At 49.4% G+C, this 16,242-nt stretch overlaps 1 protein-coding gene across 3 annotated transcripts in view; it reads right to left on the minus strand.

Annotated features, from left to right (window-relative positions):
• TBK1 (TANK binding kinase 1) overlaps positions 1-16,242 on the minus strand; it is a 431,625-nt gene that overhangs the window by 161,317 nt on the left and 254,066 nt on the right. For all 3 annotated transcript variants that reach the window (XM_086919050.1, XM_086919051.1, XM_086919052.1), the window contains exon 9: positions 512-708. In XM_086919050.1, the coding sequence (XP_086775176.1) occupies positions 512-708 (197 nt within the window). The remainder of the gene's footprint in view (positions 1-511; positions 709-16,242) is intronic.

Raw genomic sequence — 16,242 nt, forward strand, 5'->3', positions numbered from 1 at the left:
CCGGTCCTAGGATGCTTGTTTCCAGTCCAGGGAGGGCCTGGCTTTGCAGTTCGAGCTGGACTCTTCCCATGGGGCACAGGATCAAGACTGATTTGCATATGGCTGTGTTCAAACTGGAATGGCACGGTAAGCAAAAAAACAATGGATTTAGGCTCAGATCTCTGTACTGGGGTGAATGTATGACATTGTTCTGCAGTCTGTCCATCAACTGTTGTTTTTGCAGGAAATTTAGAGTAGCCCTGCAGATGTCAGTGATGTATGACAACTTAAGCCTTCTCTTGCCAGATACTTTAACTAGGAAACATGACTTCTTCGTGGTCATGAAAGCCCTATTTCTTTTCTTTAAACAATATGTATAACAAATTGGATGCAAACGATTCTTCTTTCCTGGTTGCAAACAAACTGAAAGTCTGGATCTGTGAGGAGCATGGGATAGCAAGTAAGGTATAGTGTGCCAGCCAGTCATACAAGCCATGCAGCCCACAAGTAACATGTTGGGTCTCAGACTGACCTGGGTCATAAATTAAACCTACAGTGGACACCATCTCGCTGCTCACAATAAGAATAGGATTTTCTTCAGTGGTTCGAGGGAAATGTTGAGCTTTTCTAGTCGATTCCAGCACTAACCGTCGTCCTTCATAGATCATTTCTTGATTCTCTGAGGGGATTTTTGTATGTTTACAAACCAAATCATGGAATGCTGCTGTACTGTGAATACAAATTAAAATTAAATTAACATCAGTTAAAACGTTTTCACAAGTAGTGTACACATTTATTGTTAATGCTCATGTATCAAATTACATCATTTTGCTTCTGATGGAGCAAATATAATGTTGTGATATCACCTGTTCTCTACAGCGCTACCAATTGATAAACTGTACTGAAATGAAAAGCAATTTTATAAAATATTTCCATACGTAGCGTATTTTTTGTTTTACTTGTAACTTAGGCATGGTGTGAAGAATCTTGAACTTTCCAAAACAAACTTTCATCCACCTCTGTTCCTTCTTTGAAATGTTGGGGTGATCTGTCAAGCTCGGGCTGAGAAAAAGGGGGTGGAGTTCCCAAAACACTTCCGACAACAGTTCAGAAAAAATGGTTGAAACTGAATCACACCAAACTTGTCAGAATGCTATATTTTTATTGGTTTAAATCTTTTCAGTCGTTTGAGAAATTAAGGTTGATAAAATATTGATATCTAGTGTTTCGGAACTACATCAATAAAATATAAAGTTCTGATTGGCAGTTTTAAACCAAAAAAAGACTGAAATTTACCAGTCATATGTAATTGGCCTAAGTGTAACTTGGACCCCTATGATGCACTGCTTATGACCTTACATATTACATCAATGATGGGATACGTAATATGTGGCAGTGCAAGTGATACGTAGGTCAGTTAAGTACGACTAGTGAATTTCTGTGGGTTTTGTTTGTTTTAAAACTGTAGAATTTTGGGGGCGTGGCTTAGCGGGCGATCATGGCGGACGTGGCTTGCTAGAGCTCCCGCCGGCCCGACACTTATCCTGGCATTATCCTGGTCCCTGAACCCTGAAGTGTGTACCACGACCGAGGTGACCCGAGCGGACGTCGCTGGGAGCTGTCCGGTGCCCGAAACGACGCGCGGAGACCATCTGGCGCGAAGAGGCGAGTGGGTGAAGCGAGCGGCCTGGTGCCCGTCGGACAGGCCGGGGCCTCAATTTTGGCGTGCCCGGGCCGGACCCGGGGCAAACGGCGCCGCTCCCGGACGGCGCTCCAGGGCTACCTATTATCAGCGGCCCATCGAGGAGTGCCCTATCTCTCCCCACATTGCCGGCGGTGGGGGCCCGTGCATCTGTGGGAGCCTAGGTGGAGCTGCGGCCTTCCGGACCTCGGCGGAGCCGGGGCCTCGAGTTTGGCGGCCCCCGCCCATCGTTGTCCCTTCGTTCCTGGGACCCTCCGCTGTTGGCGCCTACAGCGCCCTACATCCTTGGGCGCATTCTGCTGCCGGCGGGCACGGCGCTCTACACTGCAGCCGACCGCGGTGCCAGGCCGTCGGTGCGCGCTGCACCCTCCGCCCTCGCGGACCGAGGCGAGTCGGGCGGGGGCGGCCAGTGCCCGTGACGTGCCGGGGGTACCGGTGAGACCGGTGTGGACCGGGCGCCGGCCCGCTGTGGGGACCGCCGAACTGTGCAGGAGCAGGTGCAGGACATTGTGCCCCTACGTACATTGGGGCTCGCTGGTTCCCCTGGCATAGATTGGAGGAGACGGACACCTGGGGAGAGGCTTACATGCGCTGAGATCTAGCGGGGCTGCACGACCTGAGTCCCTCCCTGTGACCGACGGCTCGGCGACGGCGAGATCCTGAGTGGGCTGGTGTGCATCGGCCGCCCCGGCTGGGGCCTGAGCGGGGGACCTTCAAGCGGTGCGACCCCCCTACAGGTGCGTGCTACTGATAGATCGCCTTTGCCGCCGCCATGACCAGGGGCACGGCCGCCACAAAGACTGGGCCAATCGACAAATTTACCGGCCCCGGTGGAAGTGCTGGAGCGGCTGGTGGGGGCCAGAGTGCTGGACCGGACAACGCGGCGCTGCTGACGGCCATCAACCAGTCCCGCGATATGTTAGATGCGAAGATTGGAGCGGTGGGAGCCGATGTGATGCTTCTGCGCCAGGACCTCCGCAACGCAGTCGCTCGCATAACGGAAACGGAGACCAGGGTCACGACAGTAGAGGGTGATGTTGGCGTCCTTAAGAAGAAGATCGCCGACATGGAACAGACTCAACGAGGCTTGGCACTGCGGGTGGAAGATGCCGAGGGGCGGGCGCGACGGAACAACCTGCGCTTTGTTGGCTTTCCGGAGGACTGTGAGAAAGGGCCCATGGATGTCTTCCTGTCTCGGTGGCTGGAGAGCTGGCTGCCCCCGGACGCCCTGTCGAGCTGCTTTGTGGTGGAGCGCGCACATCGCACCTTGACGCAGAAACCGCCGGTTGGGGAGCGACCTCGCCCGATCATCGCAAGGCTCCTTAACTTTCACGACAGGGATGTTATTCTCCGGGAAGCGCGGCTCAAGGACACGCTGCTCTATGACAATCATAAGATTATGATATTCCCTGATTACACCAAACTGGTTCACCAGCAGAGGCATTCCTTTCTGGAGGCAAAGGCCAAGCTGCGAGGTCTCAAGATCCAGTATTCGCTGCTATACCCGGCTCGCCTCCGGGTGGTCTTCAACTCAAAGACTCTCTTCTTCGATACACCAGAGGCCGTCTTCAATTGGACTGATGAAACTGTCAGGATTCGCCCGCACGTCCAGCCGGGGTTGCACTCCGGGTCGCCACGTGGCTCCTCGCAGGACCAGAGCGACCCGCCTGTCAAGGGGAAACGCCATCGCAAATCCCGCTCCCGACGGAGGTCCCTGTCCCGGGATCCCTTGCTGGGGGACACACAACCTGACACAGATTAGCCTGGCGAAGACTCAGGATTGTCGCAGGCCGGGGCTACCGGCTGGTGGCCTCTCATCGATGTCCCTACCCCGTGGCTGCTGAACTCTGGCCGATGGAGCAGCCGGTGACTGGTGCAGTATTGACTCCTTTCCTGGCGGGGATGTGGACGCTTGCGGTCTGACACCCCTGGGTTCGTGGTGCCTTACTACTGATGTTGCTGTTTCCTTGGAGTGGGTTCGGGGTGCACTTTATGGGCTGCCTCCTCCGGATGGGGTTGGGGGGTGGTTCTGGGAGTGTGCCTGGTTGGTTTTAAGGGGGGTCTAGTTGGGATCCATTGGTATGACTGGCTTTAGACGCTGTGTTTTGGGTCTGAAGTACCGTATACCGCGACAGATGCTTCATTGTTTATTGAGGTATTGGGGTGGGGGAGGGGGGTTCTGGGGTGTTTGGTTGCTGGTGGGTTGGGTTGGGATTAGTGGGGTAGCGGGGGTTGGGAATGTTTTCTGTGGGGTGCACGTGTTTCGTATGCTGTCGGCGGCTGGAGGGCTGGGAGTCTGGGTTGGGGTGCGGGAATTGTGGACACGGACCCATTGGGACAATGGCTGACGCCCCACGACTTGTGCCATCTACTGCTCTCATGCGTGTATTGAGCTGGAATGTCCGGGGGCTCCTGGACAAGATCAAACGGGGGCTGTGCTTCGCTGGGCAAAAAGGGACCTGGCTGACGTGCTCCTCCTCCAGGAAACGCACATGCTGGGTACGAAGGCTCTGAGCCTGCAGAGGTTTGGCTTCCACCAGGTGTTTCATGCAGGGTTTGCCAGGGGCTCGAGGGGGGTGGCCATTCTGGTTCATAAACGACTAGCCTATACCCATGAGCGTCAGTGGCTCGATCCGCAGGGCCGGTTTGTGTTTGTGCAGGGGAAGATTGGTGTGGAGCCCGTAATCCTTGGTAGTGTGTATGCCCCTCCCCCGCTGCAGTGGGCCCTTGCGGAGCGACTGTTTACCCTGTGGGCCGAACTTCCCCGTTCTTTGGCAGTAATTGGTGGCGACTGGAACGATGTGTTGGATGTGGCTCTGGACAGGCAGAGGAGGCCGGGGGTCGCGGCTGCGGCCTCGCCTACGAAGCTGAGTGCAATGATTGATGGCCTTGGATGGGTGGATGTGTGGAGACACCTTCATGCAGAGAGACGAGAATACACCTATGTGTCTGCTGTGCATGGCTCCCTTTCACGCTTGGACTGTGTATTTGTACCGGGGACCTTCCTTGATAGAGTAAAGGGGGCGGCGATCCGGCCTCGCGGGCTGTCCGACCACTCCCCTGTGGCGGTTCAAATTGACCTTTGCAAGGCGCGCCAACCATTCAGGTGGCGGATGTCTACGTGGCACCTGCAGCAACCGGGCTATTCTCGGCATTTGCGCAGTGCGATCGCCCACTATTGGCGGGACAATCTAACGGAGGAGGTTGATGCAGTGACAGTGTGGGAGGCCATGAAACCCGCCCTGAGGGCTGTCGATATTGCCTGGTGCGCTTCTGCTCGCCGGACCCGACAAGAAAGTATTGCCACTGCGGCGGAGAGTGTGGAAAGGCGGGAGGCACGACACAGGGAGGCGGCCGATGATGTGACGCTACGGCTGCTTTTACAAGCACAACAGTCTTACTCCTCGGTATTGTTGGATGAGGCCCGTCAGGCGTGGCTGGCTACGCGTAGTAGGGTGTACCAGTGGGGCGACAAGTCCTGCACCATGCTCCACCGGTTGTGCCAGCAGACCTTTCAGCCGATCACTTTACCGGGGCTGGTCGACGGCGCGGGGGTAGCGATGACAGACCCTTCGATCCTTGCTGCGAGCTTCGCACGCTACTACGAGCGTCAGTATGCCCCTCGTGAGAGCCTCTCCCCCGATGGCATTGAGGCTTACCTCGCGGCGGTCCGCCCACAAGCGGTACCTGATGAGGTCCGCGATGCCCTAGATCTCCCCCTGACGGCTGAGGAATTGGGTGACGCGCTGGGTCAACTCAATGCGGGTAAAGCACCTGGGCCTAGTGGGTTCCCCAGTGAATTCTACCGGAAATTCCACCTGCAGCTTGGGCCGCATTACAGGCGGGCTCTGGAACTGGCTCGGGAGCGGGGTAGCCTCCCCCCGGACTGGCGTCACGCCGAGATTGTGGTGTTTCAAAAGCCGGGCAGACCCCCCGAGCGCCACGAGTCCTACCGCCCCATCTCCCTTATTAATTTTGAAGCCAAACTCCTGGCCAAGGCGCTTGCAAATCGCCTGCTTCCCCACATTTCGGCCCTTGTCCACCCGGATCAGGCGGGATTCATGCCGCACCGGGCGACGCGACACAACATTCGGCGGGCGCAGGCGGCGATTGACGCGATCGGGACGACTGGGGACCAGGCGGCGCTGTTATTGGCTGACATAGATAGTGCCTTTGACTCGGTCAGCTGGACCTACCTCCTTACCCTCCTGCCACTACTGAACCTGGGTCCGGTTTTCGTCTCTTATGTAAAGCTACTCTATACCGATATCACCGCTTCTGTGCGCGTCTCTGGGGCGATTTCCGCGCGATTCCCCGTGGCCAGGGGCACTCGTCAGGGGTGCCCCCTCTCCCCGTACCTCTTCGCGCTGGCCATGGAACCTATGGCCGCCCGAGTGCGCCAGGACGCGCTCTATCGGGGCTTTGTGTGGGGGTCGGGCCACTCGGACCGCATTGCCCTATATGCGGACGACGTGCTCTTCTTCATGACCGACTTACACCGTACAGGGCCTCGGGTTCTCGACATAATGCGGGAGTTCGGCCAGGCGTCGGGGCTCTTTCTTAACCCTCGCAAGTCAACCCTGTGGATTCTGGGGGGTGCCTCGGTGAGTTGCCAGTGGGCTGCGTCTCTTCAGGTAGCGGTCGATGGCATGAAGTACCTGGGCATTTACCTCTCGGCCTCGCCTGCCGTGGCATGGGATCGTAACATCCAGCCGGTGTGGGACAGGGTCCAGGTTGACGTTAAGACCTGGACGCGTATGCCCCTCAATATCTATGGCCGGTCGGCTATTTTCAAAATGGTGGCCCTGCCTCGGCTCCTCTACCAACTACAGAATCACCCGTATAAAATAGACCCGCAGTGGTTTCGTGGTGTCAACTCGGTGCTGGGCAGATTTCTGTGGGCCGGGGGTGCCTCTAGGGTGGCACTGCGTACCTGCTTCCTCTCTACCTACTGTGGCGGCTTGGCGTCCGCGGACCTGCTATCGTACTACCAGGCCTCCCACCTTCTAGTGCTCAACGAGTGGTGGTATGGGGATCGTAGCGATCCGGCCTATGCACTGGAACACTCCTTGATGGGCGGTGCCACTCTCCACACTCTGCTGTACTCGGCCAGGCGGAGGAGGGCTTTGCCAAGGGTCACCCAGGTGGTCTTCGCGATCTGGCGGCAGGCTCTGCGCCGTATGGGGTGGTGGGGCAGGCTGACGGCCGAGACGCCGCTGTGGCATAACGGTCTACTACCAGAGCTGGCCTCCTTGTCCGGGTTCGGCGGCTGGGACGCGATCGGGATTTCGTCCCTCGGTAATGTTCTCAACGGAACCACACTTAAGTCCTTCCAGGACCTTAGCTCCGAGTATAATTTGTCCAGGTCCCAATTCTTTCGCTATCTTCAGTTCCGCCATGCCCTTGGCCCCAGCCTGGTGGGGTTGGAACAGCTCCCCGACTTTAGTCCTATTGAGGCTAAACTGTTTATGGGCGACCTGGGCGACAAGAAAGTCTCTCAGATATACCGCTCCCTGGTCGTCAACTGCTCCCCCTCCCTCTCGACTTTGAAGGCCTCCTGGGAGAATGATATCGGCCCCTTGGATGACGACGATTGGCGGGAGGCCCTCGAATCCCCTCGGAGCGCAGCTATAGCCGTCCGTCTTCGGTTCATTCAATTTAAATACCTCCATAGGGCCTATTATACTAGGGAGCGGCTGTGGCGTGCGGGCCTCATAGCTGCCCCTGAATGTCTGAGGTGTGGTGCTGAGAGGGGGACGCTTTTCCATACCGTATGGTCCTGTGAGAGGCTGACCCGATTCTGGGCGGGTGTGTGGGACTGCCTGTCGGAAGTACTGGGGTGGGACGTTCCCCGTACCCCTAGGCTGGGTCTCCTTCATATTCTGGAAAATGTTGGGGGTAACATTTACAAGCGCCACCTACTGCGGTTGGGACTAGTGGTGGCTAAGCGTGACCTGGCCCAGGCATGGAAGTGCGAACGTGCCCCCCCCCTGAGTGCGTGGAAGGCAGGTTTAGACTATCTGATGGGTTTAGAATTACCCGTGTTTGAGGCCAGGGGGTGCCCCCGGAAACACTATAAGATCTGGAAGCGGTGGGCAGACTACAGGGGTCTGGACCTCGATCCCCCAGCTGACGTTGATGATGTACTGGCCCTTGATGTGGACCCCGGGCCCTAGGCTATTAGCCAACTCTGACATTGCTTCCGTCTCCTGTTGCTGACTAGCGATCACGTGCACTGGGTTAGGGTGGGATAAGGGGTGGGTAGTTGGAAAGGGTGTTGGGGGATGCTGTTGGGGATGGGTGGGTTGGGGGGATTAGGGGCGTGCCCCTTTTGTTTCCATAAAACTCTGAGTTCACTACCATGCCTTTATCTGTCTGTGTTGTTGACAGTCTCCTCCTGACTGTGGAGGGCTGTCCTGAATCTTGATTGAACTCTTAATAAACACGGTTTTGAAAAAAAACTGTAGAATTTTTATTATTACTAAACCTACTTATAGCTCCACTTTAACCTTTGTTTTTTCAAAGTGTATATATATACACTGAGCTCCGAGAAAAGATGATTGCACTCACGGGGGTTTAAACCCAAGTCGGATTTATTTTGCACACAAAGATTTCAGAAAACAGACGCGTTTCGGCGGTACGCCTTCGTCAGTATCAGGCGGCCGCCATGACGCTGCAGAATATAAACAAACAAAACCACCTCACAAAAATTCATGGGATCTGTCTCTATAAGACACCATTACATTATCAGGCAACACTAATATCAGCGCGATGAAAAGAAACATGTTACTGACATTGGAAGTGTGCATTAGAAGTGTCCAAATAATATACTTGTAAATTCAAAGTATAAATTACGTAAATACACTTGGTACTGAGTTGGGAAACCAATTAACTGATTATACAACATTTCAAATAATTACAATATATATATATATATTTATTCATCACAGGTTTCCCAAGTTTCAAGACCGCTTTCCACATCAGGCAAGATTCCACTTTATTATTCAAAAGGCATGAAGCTTCCCATCCCTACATGCCGTCCAAGGCCTTACTCATTTCGAATCCTTTTGATTCTCATCAGAGGCCCGTGCAGCAACCCTTTTAAAACGAACTGCATTCAACTATGGGTGCTTCATAACGGCAGATATTATTTTATTAAATATAGATGCCAAGCTGTTTACTAGTGTCCTAATCACATGTCTTAGTTAGCTGATTCCAGACATTGTCCATGCAGAACGACACAGCTTTATACCAGAAAGACAGTTTGAGGATAATAATAAATAAAAAAATATGTCACCTAATTGAAAATACCCCAAAAAGACATAAGAATCCATTTGTCCTCTCCTTAGATGCTGAAAAAGCATTTGATCAAGTTAACAGACTTTGGATGTGGAGTGCCCTGTAGATATTGAGGTTAGGTATCGGATTCCTGAATTGGGTTTTGGCAGGATGCAAGTCACCCAAGGGCATATACAGAGTCAATGGTACAAACTCAATACTATTCATCATAGGGAGGGGAACAAGACAGGGTTACTGCTCTCCTTTCTTATTTGCTTTTACTTTTCCACACCTCCCCAACGCTATGAGGAAAAGGGCAGACATTCAGGAGGCTTTAATTGGCCATTAAAAATATAATTGACCAGGTTTGCTAAAAGAGCTGGAAACATTTAGAAAGATGGCGGGTTTTAAAATCAACCTAGGGAAATCAAAGGAGTTATTCTTTCATTCACTGCAGAATCAAATGCAAGAACTTGGGAAGTTCCTACCAATCAAATAAAGCCTCCAGGCAACTACATACTCTGTGGATAAACTCTGCTCTTCTATCACTGAGGTAGTAAACGACTCTAATGTGCTTAAGGAAATCATAATTGAGTTGCGGAAGTAATTTCTAAACCATACTTCATGGTTAGGGAGAAATGTCATTAAAATGGACATACTCCTAAGAACTTTATGTCTCGGTCAAACTCTTCCAGTACAATTCCCAAAAGAACACAATCAAGACAATCACTAATAAACATCTACATGTGGTCAAACAAAAAGTCATAAAGTGGAGCCAAGCAGACATACTAATCACCGCATTCTGAAAAATTGCGGATTCCACATATCCACACGTGCTATCTAGCTACCCTATTGCGATATTTTGTGGAGTGGGGAAAAATAGAGACTTACAATAGTATGGCAAAGATCACTTGATAGAAGCAGTGCCAAAATGACAAAGTCCATGGCTGAATCACAAACACAGGAGCTGGGGTCGGTATTCCTTACCCATTACAAAAGCCACACTAGAAGCATGGGACAGGTTGGAGACAAAGAGGGGGCTTACCACATTTTCTTCACCGTACACGCCCATATGCTTGAATCCAGATTTTCCGCCAGCTATGACACTTTATCATGCTCAAAATAGAGGGAATGCAAATATGTAATGGCGGTTGGGGTCTCTTTAGGAATGGGCATATCCAACCCTTTGAAGACCTTGAGCACCAATATCAACTTCTGGAAGGAAAACGTTTCACATTCCTACAGGTCAGGCACCGGATCCTCCAACCGATATGAAAGAAGGAGACTATGGACCATTGACGAACTTAGAGAGGTTGTAAAGCACATACAGTTGCAAACATAAGATCTCGGCCAGCTATAGATATTTAAGTCACACTCAACCTAAAACTATAACTCCAGCCCAAAAGAGATGGGAGAAGGAGCGGAGGAAGAATATGACAGACAAATATTGAGACAAAATCTTCGCTAAAACAATTATATCAGCTACAGCTTGCCAAATAAAAGATATACAATTCAAACTCCACGACTACTGGTATGGGATGCCCCTGAAATTAGTAGAATGGGACAAATGGAAAGAAGGAGCCTGGTGGTGGGGATGTGCACCCTTAACCACACTTGCTCACCTTCTATGGCATATCCCCAAACAGAATAGATATGGGAAATAATTATAATAGTGGAAAAGCCTTTTGGAACACCCATTGGATGGGATTGGGTAGTATATTGCTAGACTTACCTCATCTGGGGAAGAAATTCTACAAGTCACTAGGGGGTAAACCACTCACCATAGATCTCATGGTGGCAGTTAGGGTTATTTTGGTGAAGTGGAACTCACAATCCCCACCTACACATGATGATTGGCTTAAAAGAGGCTTGTATAGAGAGTATGTTCTTCTTAGTAGATACTTCTTAATACTCTGTGGGGTATTTCTCATGAGAGTCTCATTGTCTGGAAACAGTGTGGTACAGAGTAAATTGTCTTCATAGCATAAACACTGTTTACAGTAGCCATGTTTTTACTGATATCCACTTCATTTCTCACGGTAGTTTCGGTGACAGTGAGGGGATTTGATACAGGTAAAGACTGTCTGTATTATGCCATTAGTTACGTAACAGGGCTTGAGTATATGGAGGAACGTGGTCTTCTCTGAACAGTTGAATACAGATTCAACACTGTGTGCAGTAGAGGTTACCCTTTTATCTGTGGTGTAAGTCAACATGAACTCGGCCAATCAGACCCTACCAGTCTCTAGATATGCATACATCTTTTTTTCTTATTAACTGAAAAACTACTCAAATGATTTACACCAAATTACAAAAAACACTTTCTGGATCAAGATCTAGCTTTGTGCAAAAAGTTTGTGCAATTCCATTCAGCGATTCGAGCTGTAGCCCTGTTCAAAATCCCTAAAGGAAATTGCATGGGAAAAACAGGAATCACCCAAAACTTTCAAGACAGCAGCTGAATTGACTGGCACACTAGTTTTGAACATTTCGTGAAACGGAGCTAAAGTTATTAGAAAAACAAAAAACGCTCTTCCTATGGAAACTAGGTCCTAACTATAACTACCTACTGGAGACCGACAGTAGGTAACTGTAGGAAGCTGGCTCTTTATGTGGTATATCAATAAGTTGATATACCTTGTAAAGAGTCTATGGGTTCCCTTATGAGTGGATAGGGGCTTGCTATGCAATCCCAATGTGCTCTATTAGGGGGTAGTGTGGTCGAGCAGCCTTAGACTTAACACAGAGGAGTGCAAGACATTTCTAAATGCTCACAATGATTAATACATTTCTTCAAGATTCAAGAAGGAGATCAACTCCAATTCATGAAAATAGCAAGTATCTAAATTGTTCGGGTAAGAACATTTTCATTATATAAATTCTTTTCACGTTAAAAAGTGTACACATTGCAATTTCTGAGTTTTGCTATGTTATCCTACGGAAGGAAGAACAAGTTCTGCAAACCGGTACAGTACAAAGACTTACAAGACCAATCTCCAAGAGTTAGGGTAAGTGATGGGCAAGGTCCAAGGCAGCATCAGAAGTACACCACCACCAGCCGGGAGCAGAAGTGTTCTTGGGTGTTGGGTTTTTCCTTACTGGAGCAGTTGCAGTTGAGGGGGCCTGTATGCAGAGGATGCAGGTGACGGCGGGGAGTCCAGGAGGGGTGAAACCATGATGGACTTGAACTCCAAAGGGCTGGAGGTTCTTGTTGACACCAGTGCTCCACTTCAATTCGGACCAGAGGTGATGGGTTAAGTGGTGACTTCAGGTGTCGAGTTTTGGTAGTTTCGTAGGCCTCAGAGTCTTTCTTCCCTTTTGGAGTTTCTTCAGAACAGGCCAACTGTTACGGGAGGCCTTGAGCACACAGTCCTCCCAGGTTTCTGCTGTCTTGTTCTATCTCCATATCCAGCTCGAACTAACAAGTGAGAGCCTCCAAATCCAGTGCAAAACAACTCTGCACCCAAGCCCCTCAGCCCGAGTCCTAGCCTACAGACAGTGCACTCTTGCACCAGAGACCCTCAAGAACCAAGCTCCCCCCCCCCCTTTGGGTTCTGATGGACTTGTCCCCAAGTCCTCGCTTGCAGCATTATTCTGTTACAGGTTTTCTTCACAGACTTCAGCTGTAGCATTCGGGGCTACCCTTGCGACCAGCACCTCTGTACGCAGACACACCAGGGAAGGTAAATCAAAACTGCTGGTGGTTCTAAGGACCTTGGCCCATACTTACCTTAAATCCAGAAGAACAACCCAGTAACTCAATTGCAACTACCTCTAAGCAGTGTATGTTTCTACCACAGGATAACATTACTCATGCCTCAAATCTGACAACTGTATTTTCTGAAATCTGCTGGCTCAAAAAGTACTGAACTAATCTCGTAGATCTTGGTGTCTAAATTAATACAAAAATCTATTTTATTTTTCTAAAATGGTGTCAGATTTCCTCATTGAGTGTATGTCTCATTTATTGACTCTGTGAGTGCAACAAATGCCTAATACTCTCCTCTGATAAGCCAAGGGCTGCTTGACCACACTACTACAAATAGTGCTCCCTGGTATTGTTAAAGCAAGTCCCTGTACACTACCAAGGGATACCTGGACTCTCTGCACAGTGCACCTCATTTTGGTACATTATATAGAGAGCAAACATCTTAAATCTTAATGGTTTTACAAAGGTATTTGTGACAGAATGTATTTCAGGAAATAATAATTGTGAGTACTTGATGACAACCACAAGCTGAAGCTCGTAGACTTCATTTCGGATGAAAACTGAAATATGTTTTAAAAAACAGTGGATGTTTTCAGAAAATAACAAGCTTTTGTTTTGACGTATGGCGTCTATCCTCTTTAATGACGTTCATGCAGTCTGGAGGGAGATTAAGGTAGCCAAACTCTATGATTTCAGGTGCCAGATCGCAATGTTGAGTTGACTGGGATCTGGATGTTGCATCTCTCCATGGTTCAGAGTGAGAAGCTTGGGGGAGAGGTGTAGTTTTTGATGAGGAACTAGTGATAGTTCCAACAAGGTTGTGAACCAGGGTTGTCGAGCCCATGTGGGAGCAACTAGGATCATTGTGAGGGAATGCTGCTTGAGCTTCGGAAACAGTAATGGAATTAGCGGGAGAGGTAGAAAAGCATAAGCAAATATCCCTGACCAATTGATCCATAGCGGATTGCCTTTAGACAATGGGTGTCGATACCTGGACGCGAAGTTTGGGCATTTTGCGTTGAGGTGTGTGGCGAACAGATCTATGTCTGGGTAGCCCCACATTTGAAAAAATGGGAGAACTTGAGGGTGTAGTTCCCATTTGTAGATCTGTTGTCTTTGACGACTGAGCAGATCTGCAATTTGATTGTTTACTCCTGGGAGATGTTCTGCAAGGAGATATATTTTTTCAGGTATGCCCAACTCCATATGATTTGAGCTAGGTGTGAAAGCTGTAGTGAGTGTATTCCCCCCCGGTTTTTGTATGTAGTATATTGCTGCCATGTTGTCTGTACAAACTAGGACAACTTTGCCTACTAGGTGTATCTGAAAAGCTTTCAATGCTAGAAAAATTGCTAGCAGCTCTAGATGGTGTATGTGGAGTGTTTTTTGTTGAGTCCACATACCCTGAATGGTATGTTTTTGAAGATGAGCTCCCCAACCAGTGAGGGATGCGTCTGCTGTGAGCACTATTTGTGGAACCGGGTTGATGAATGGCCGCCTCTTGGAAAGGTTTTGTGTATTCCACCACTGCAAAAAGCGATAAGTGCGACCGACAACCAACACCAGATCTGTTAACTAACCGTGAGCCTGGTTCCACTGACGTGCTAAGCATTCCTGTAGGGGATGCATAGTTGCATAAGGAACAATTAGAATGCAAGATGCCATCATTCCGATCAACTGCATAAACATTCGGGCTGGTAGTGAGTGCTGCGGTTGAAGTTGTGAGATCGGGGTTAGCATGTTCTGTATTCTGACTGGGTTTGGGTACGTTAGAGCTTTGCAAGTGTCTATTGGGGCTCCTAGGTTGAAGATGAGACTTGGGGCCAGATGTAGGTAATCCCAGATAACCGATTCTTAAATACCAAATCATACCGATTCGGTATTTAAGAACAGGCAAATGGGATGTAGGTAATTTTTCCCAATAAATTACTGAATCGTTAAGTTTCGGTATTTACTGATTCGGTAATAGCCATTCATTCCTATGGGCCTGGGCCTTGAATGTCAATGGGGGAAACATTGAAGGATGGCAGGGTGTCACTTTGACACCCTGTTGCACCCCTCAATTGTGTATGGGTGCACATGTTGCAGACATACATGCCCTAAGGACATGTATGTCTGCAAAATGGCACTGTTGGAAAAGCAAAAAAAATGCTTTTTCAAGGGTTTTCATTATTTACCACCAACTTCTAGTTGGTGGTAAATAACGAATCCTCAACTGAGGAATGCACTAACTTGAATGCTTCCTACATCCTGGATTCTGAATTACATACCGGATTGGTATGTTAAGAATTCGGTATTTTACCGAATCCTTAAATTACCGATTTGGTAAAATACTGAATCCTTAAAAAATGCCACCTACATCTGGAAAGCCCAATACCGGTCGGTAACGGCCGAAATTCGGTAATTTCGGCTGTTACCGACCAGTATTGGGCGACCTACATCTGGCCCTTGGTGAGGTTGACAGTGAATTCCAAGTTGTGAAGCAACTGAACTGTTTTGGGAGTGTGGTGTATGCAGCTGTGTTGCGATCTGGCTTTTATTAGCCAGTCGTCTCAGTAAGGGAAGACGTGAATGTGTTTACTTCTTAAATGAGCTGCGACCACTGCTAGACACTTGGAGAAGACTCTTGCAGCTGTAGTTACCCCAAATGGGAGGACTTTGAATTGATAATGTTGTCCGTCCACCACAAACCTGAGTGATTTCCTGTGAGCTGGGTGAATGGGATTATGGAAGTAGGCGTCCTTTAAATATTGAGTGGAAAGAAAGTCGCCTTGCTGAAGCAATGGGAGCACCTTTTGAATGGTGATCATGTGGAAGTGGTCTGATTGAATGTAGAGGTTTAGCTGTCTGAGGTCCAGTATGGGTCTCAGGGAACCGTCTTTTTGGAATGAAAAAGTATAAGTAGTACAATCCCGTCTCTTGATGATATAATGGGACCGGTTCTATTGCATGTTTGTCTAATAGAGAGAGTACCTCTTGTTTTAAGAGGGTGAGATGTTCTGGTGAAAATGCACGCTCTCTCTGGAGGATTATTGGTGGAGTGCTGGTAAGCTCCAGGTAATAACATGTTGGATAATTTGTATTACCCACTTGTCTGATATGATGGACTGCCAGACAGGTAGGAACTGTAAGAGAGATCCCCCGACAGGAGTGGAATGATCGGGGGTAGGGGGGGGAGTCACTGTTTATTGGCAGGGGAAGTGCGGGTGGATTTACCCCTGCCACTTCCCTTGTTATTTTTTCCTCTGTAACCTTCTCTAAAATAGCCTCTGGAAGAATGTGATTGGTTGTTTACTTTTGAAGAGGAGGAGGGGTTTTCTGACTACAGTGTTTTTGAGCCACCCTTGTAAAAGGAGCGACGAAACGAACCCCTGTTAGAAGGTAGTTGTAGGGCTCCCATGGATTTTGCCATGTCTTTCTTAATTTTTTCAAATGAAGTGTCTACTGTCGGCCCGAAAAGATGCTCTTTATCAAAGGGCTGATTAAGTATTGAGGATTGTACCTCCTGCTTGAATCCAGAGATTCGAAGCAAAGCATGTCTTCGCATAGTATGCTAGTGTTAACAGCACGAGAA

Source organism: Lissotriton vulgaris, chromosome 1_1 (assembly GCF_964263255.1).
Source record: "Lissotriton vulgaris chromosome 1_1, aLisVul1.2, whole genome shotgun sequence".
Lineage (NCBI taxonomy): Eukaryota > Metazoa > Chordata > Amphibia > Caudata > Salamandridae > Lissotriton > Lissotriton vulgaris.